We start from the raw sequence: 6000 nt of genomic DNA, 5'->3' as shown, positions 1-6000 counted from the left end.
GCTTTTACTTGCTGCAGGAGCTTTAAAAAGTTAATCTAACTGATCTATTCATTTATAAAATAGGGAGACAAATAATTTTCTTCTCTACTTCCTAAGAGGCTTTAAAAAAATCTATTGGGATAATATATATGGGGGGAAAAAACTCTGGAAACTAGAAACTTTCTGTGCAAGTATTTGTAAACTTAGATTTGAGAGCCATAAGAAAAAGTGGCAGATGATAGAGAGACAAGAGTATGAATATTTGTGAACTTCAGTTTTTTGTTATCTTCCTGCCTTTCTTTTTTTTAAGATTTTAAATTTATTTGACAGAGAGATAGAACCAGAGAGCACAAGTGAGGGGAATGGCAGAGGGAGAAGGAGGTTCTCTGCTGACCAGGGAGACCTCAGCTGGACTGAATCCCCGGACCCTGGGATCATGACCCATGCTGAAGGCAGATGCTTAACCGACTGAGCCACCCCGGCACTCCTCATAACTGCCTCTTAAATATAAAGAGTGACCATCAGTCACCCACATGACAGAAGTCTCTTTCCAAATACCATAGTGTCTCACAAAAAGCCCCAATTCAATTACTATCAAGAACTAAATCGAAAAATACATGTAACACACAATTATTAAGCTCTTCCTGCACACAAACCCAGAATTGGGTCTTTTTTTTTTTTTTTCAGTAACCAATCTCTAGGATTTTTTTAATTCACTATTTGTATATTGAATACTTATATAAAGAGTCTACTAAACCAAAAATTGCAGAGGTAATCTTTATGCAAGGTGACCTTCTTTCTATTTTATTATTCATTCTGGAAGCAGTGATTAACCTGGATAAGGATATAGTTACTTAAGTGTAATATTTTTTTCCCCAAATTCCAACAGGTTGAGCGAAAAGGGTTATCCAAATATACTGCTCTTCTTTGTGGAAACAATCCCTTACGATGTAATACGATTTTTCCTGGGCCTGGATTTTCTCTGCCATCCAGGAATCGAGTTTGGTTCACACTAAAATGTGAGAGCAACATTTCAGGATGGAGTTGGGGGGGAGGGGGCTTGCAGAACAACTGACCCTCACCCGATGTTCCTTTTAAGACATGAAACTGCATTTCCATCCCTTCACTAGTGGTGAGCATCAAGTTCCAAAGAAGCATCTGGATTGCGGACAATGTCAGCTATCTTTGTAACTTGCAGAGGAATGACCAACATTTAGGAAAACAAGCGGCAGCTAAGCCAGGAAGGTCGGCTCGCAGGACCCGGAGGTCGTGGGTCACCGATGAGCGGCCCGGGAAGCCTTGCCCTCCCCTGGATTTTGTCCCTCCCAGATTTCTGAGCTGGCGAGCAGCCGCTCCGCACTGCAGCCCGAACCAATTGTGAAAGACCTAACCAAGCCCAGCCCAGCGGAAGGAACGGTTTCAGAGTTGTTGGTTTCTCTTTGATAAAGAAGCCCTTGCTTGCTCTTGCTTTTTATTCCATCTGGTGTTTGACGGAACAATCCTCCAGAAGCAGTTTAGAGTGACTGGTGAGAGGACACACGCCAAAAGCTCACGGCAAGGAGAAGGATGAAATTCTTTCTGCAGTGCCTCCAGTTTCTGCCCTTACTGATCATCTTCACCTTAGAGTCGCTCCTGAAGCTTTTTATTCCTAAGAAGAGAAAATCAGTGACGGGAGAAATCGTCCTGATTACTGGAGCTGGCCATGGAATTGGGAGACTAACTGCCTATGAATTTGCCAAACTTAAAAGCAAACTGGTTCTGTGGGATATAAATAAGGTAATAGTGCTTCCTATGTTTTCCTTTCTGGCACCTTTAATTGTAGTCATGGATGTATTCTGTGGGCAACAACTGCATACAGCATCTCTATAAACTAGGGAGAAGAAATTACCCTTGGCATTTTATAGATCCATTAATATTTATGATTACAGGATAAATGGACCTAGAGGATATAAAATTCCCAGGTACTACCCATCACTAATTTTGCATTGTAAAGGTATCCTTACTTTTGCCCAGAAAATAATTTGTCATCTCCTCCAGAGCCTGATTTCACTGATCCCTCTATCTTCACTGATCCCTCCATCTTAAACAAATGGAAAGAGTGATGGTTTTAAGTTAGTCTATTAAGAGGCTTGCACCTCTTAAGAAAGAAAAATCCGACTTGCTGTTACTGAGATAAGTGTCTTTAAAAGGTACCCAGCAGCAAGCAACATTACTGTATCATAGCAATTGCCAAAAATAATTTTTAAAATCATCTTTTAGTTAAAAACAGTATAAAAGAAAAAACTCTGTAGGGCACCTGGCTAGCTCAGTCAGTAGGGCATGCAACTCCTGATCTTGGGGTCGTTGAGTTCAAGCCCTATGTTGGGCATTGAGTTTACTTAAAAACATAAAACTAGGCAAAAAAAAAATTAGAATAAAAAGAAAAGAAAAGGGAAAATCTCTTCGATTTACATAATGGTTTACAAGAATAGGTACAGGCTTAAGGAAGAGAGGTGGATTTAGAATGTAACCTTTTATAGGGCCAGCAGTAGATGGACAGAGAGGTTTAGGCAGGGCACCTGAGGGCCTGAAGAGCCATCCCATACACAGTGGTCAACATCCAGCACTGTAGCTGTAAACAAAAATTCAGGGAATATGAAGTTAGGTAAGAGCTCGCCCAGTGAGCAGATGGTTAAGATAGCAATCAGTGAATACTTACTGAGTGTCTGTTGCATGGATATTAAGAACACGGCAGCAAATAGGACGTAAGGTCCCATGCCCCTAATCTTGTAGGGAAAATAGACTTTAAATAATTGTACATGCAATGAAAGATACAAACTAGGCCCAGTCTAATCTGATGTGGACACTGATGGCAAATGCCTGGCATGGTGGTACACTCAAACTCAGCAGAACTCTCCACCTCTTCATGAGCTACCTTCTGACTTCCTAGAGCTTTTGGTTCCTTTCCCGCAAAATAGAGAAAACAACAGTACTTATCTTACCTTAAAGGACTGGGAAGATTATACCAAAAAGCACACACAAAGCATTTAGCAGTGCCTGGCACATGGTAAACACACATTAGTTATTATCCATTCACAAAGTGAAATTTAAGCTAACAGTGGAGGATTTGGAGCTAAGAATTAGGTGACACATCTGTGTTAATGATTCCCACTGCCCTGTGCTCATTTGTACAAAATTTTCTCCACTTCAGAGTGGAGTGCTTTTATTCAATAAATGATTATTGAGTACCTACTATCTGCCAGGCACTTTTCTAATGCAGAGGACACAGCAGTAAAAAAAAAAACACAAACTTCATGAACAAGGAACAATAAAATAAAACATGCTGCATCATAAATTATGTAATTGCTGGAAGGTGATAAATATTTTAAAAAGTAAAATATGAAAGGGGATAGGGAATCTCTATGGTGGTGGTGGGGAAGAGGGATGAACATGTTGGTCTTATACAGAACGCCTCATGAGATGAAGATAGTTGAGTCAAGATCAGAAGAGGCAGATGGTGCCTTGAGCCCCTCATATCTCTGCAGAGAGGGATCAGTAAATGCACAGAGTGAGGGAAGGAAGAAAAGTAAAAATCTAGATCTCCTTTCAAACACAATGGTAGGTACTAGCTACTAGCTACTACGGCCATCGAGCATTTGAAATGTAGCTCCTCTGAATTGAGATGTGCTGTTGTGTAATTACACACAGGATTTCAAAGACGGTATGAAAAAAGGAATGTTGAATTATCTTACAACTTTTACATACATTAAATGTTGAACTATAATATTTCATAATAATAACAAATACTCCAAAATAATATTTTGTATATGTTAAGTTGAATAAAATATATTACTAAATTAAATTTAATTTTTTCGGGCAGTCCAGGTGGCTCAGTGGTTTAGTGCCGCCTTCAGCCCAGGGTGTGATCCTGGAGACCCGGGATCGAGTCCCACATTGAGCTCCCTGCATGGAGCCTGCTTCTCCCTCTGCCTGTGTCTCTACTGCTCTCTCTCTCTCTCTCTCTCTGTCTCTCATGAATAAATAAAATCTTTTTTAAAAAATTTTATTTTTTCAAGTGTGGCTACTAGAAAAAAATTTAAAATTCAGTACCTGGCTCGCATTATATTTTATGAGACAGCACTGGTCTAGAAACTTAAGAAGCAGCAGTTCCAGATCATACAGTTTCCCACAAGCTACTGTTTGTGCTTTGGCTTTTCCCGGAGGAGCCAGTGGAGAGCAGGTAGGAGTCTAGCAGTAGTCCAGGCAAGAGATGATGCTGGTTTTGCAGGCCAGGGAAGTTATAGCAGAAGTGATCAGAAAATTCAGGAAAATGTAGCGAGTATTATGTTAAATTCATTCTATTTAAATAAGCCATCTATTATTTTGAGATTATATCCTTTGCACTTTTTTGTGGATAAAATATACATATATATTTAATGAAATTACAATGATAGTAACTGATAGTTTCTATGTTGGTTTTAATTTGGCCAAATAAAAGATTGGCAGTCCTAGTTCAGTGTCTACACTGCAGTCCACTTTTCTTGAAATTTTATGAGTTTTAAAATTATGATAGTCTGAGAGTCACTGAACTTGACTGGAGAGGGAGAGTAGGGTGGAAATTTCAAGCAGTCCAGGCAGCAGAACCTAGAGATATAAAACTTTTGGGCTGGTGGCTATACTGAGAATGAGTCAAAAAGAGAAGAGTTTTTTAGATTGTCTTCAGATCAAACTGGAAGGGCAAAGAGGGGCCAGATAAAATTCTTTCCCTCGAGTGCAAAGACAAATTGTCCCCAGAGACAATTTCTCAAGTTAAGTCAAGCAGCCAGGATAACAATGCCCAAAGATATCCTTCTCAGGATGTTGAGAACAGACATCTTCCTACACATTATGAAGTCTACAGAAAAAGGAGCATGAATTTAGGGAGGAATTAGTGGTGGCTTCAGCTTTGTTATTCTACTAAGATGGATGCCATAATTTTTTTATTGTCCTATGTAGATAATCTCACATTTCTTGACCATTCTCACCCCCATGCCTGTTTACATAAGTTTGTGAAGATAAATGTATAGCAAGTGGTGAGCACCTACTATATACTCAAAGACTTTGTCACATGGAAAAGTGAATTAATGAATGGAAAAAAGAAATGGAAGGAATCAAAAACATGTAGATGTTTAGTAGTCTAGGTAATGGGCAAAAAGTTTCAGTTGTAGGATAGAGGGCAAAGAATGATGAGTAAAGACTTTTTTAAAAGATTTTATTTATTTATTCATGAGAGACACACACAGAGAGAGATAGAGGCAGAGACACAGGCAGAAGGAGAAGCAGGCTCCATGTAGGGAGCCCAACATGGGACTCGATCCCGGGTCTCCAGGATCAGGCCCTGGGCTGAAGGCGGCCCTAAACCGCTGAGCCACCCAGGCTGCCTGAATGATGAGTAAAGACTTAAAGGTGAGCCCAGGATTAAAAATTGAGAACTGAATCCAGCATATTAGGAAAAAGGTTAACAAGGAAAATGTTAAAGAATGACAAGCAGTCCCACTGCGCTGAGAAAAATTTTAAGTCTGCCTACTTTTTATTTCTTACCCAATGAATATGGAGACTGTCTAAAATTTTTCCTGGCAGAATTTAGAACTTAAATTTGTTGCATAGTTCAGGAGGTGTGGCGTGCAGCCCTTGGCCCTAAGCGAGGAAGACCAGGGAGATAGGCAAAAGCGCGATTGCAGATGTAAAAGTAGGACGTGTTTACCAATACGCACTGTGTCTGTTGATGCAGAAACCCAACCAGTACTAAGCAAATCTCCACAAATGGAATAAAGGCAGATAGAGTTTTATTGTAGAATTTGTTCCAAATAAGGACTGAATTTTAGAAATACCCAAAGAATCAGTACCATATACTTCTTAAACTTTAGTGTGATAAAATATATATTACATAAAAATTTCTATTTCAACCATTTTTAAGCATTCAGGTTAGTTGTGTTGAGTGCATTCCCATTATTACAAAATGACCTCTACTATCCATCCCCAGAACTTTTTCATCATCCCAAA

General features: G+C 39.5%; 1 protein-coding gene across 1 annotated transcript in view; it reads left to right on the top strand.

The window, feature by feature from the left end:
* Positions 1-653: 653 nt before the first annotated feature.
* Positions 654-6000, top strand: part of HSD17B11 (hydroxysteroid 17-beta dehydrogenase 11) — a 33665-nt gene continuing 28318 nt past the window's right edge. The window contains exon 1 of the mRNA XM_025425322.3: positions 654-1755. Within this exon, the coding sequence (XP_025281107.1) occupies positions 1546-1755 (210 nt within the window). The 5' untranslated portion in view covers positions 654-1545. The remainder of the gene's footprint in view (positions 1756-6000) is intronic.

The sequence above is a fragment of the Canis lupus genome, chromosome 32 (assembly GCF_003254725.2).
Source record: "Canis lupus dingo isolate Sandy chromosome 32, ASM325472v2, whole genome shotgun sequence".
Lineage (NCBI taxonomy): Eukaryota > Metazoa > Chordata > Mammalia > Carnivora > Canidae > Canis > Canis lupus.
The sequence above is the reverse complement of the archived record's forward strand: the minus strand, read 5'-3'. Positions and strand labels throughout refer to the sequence as shown.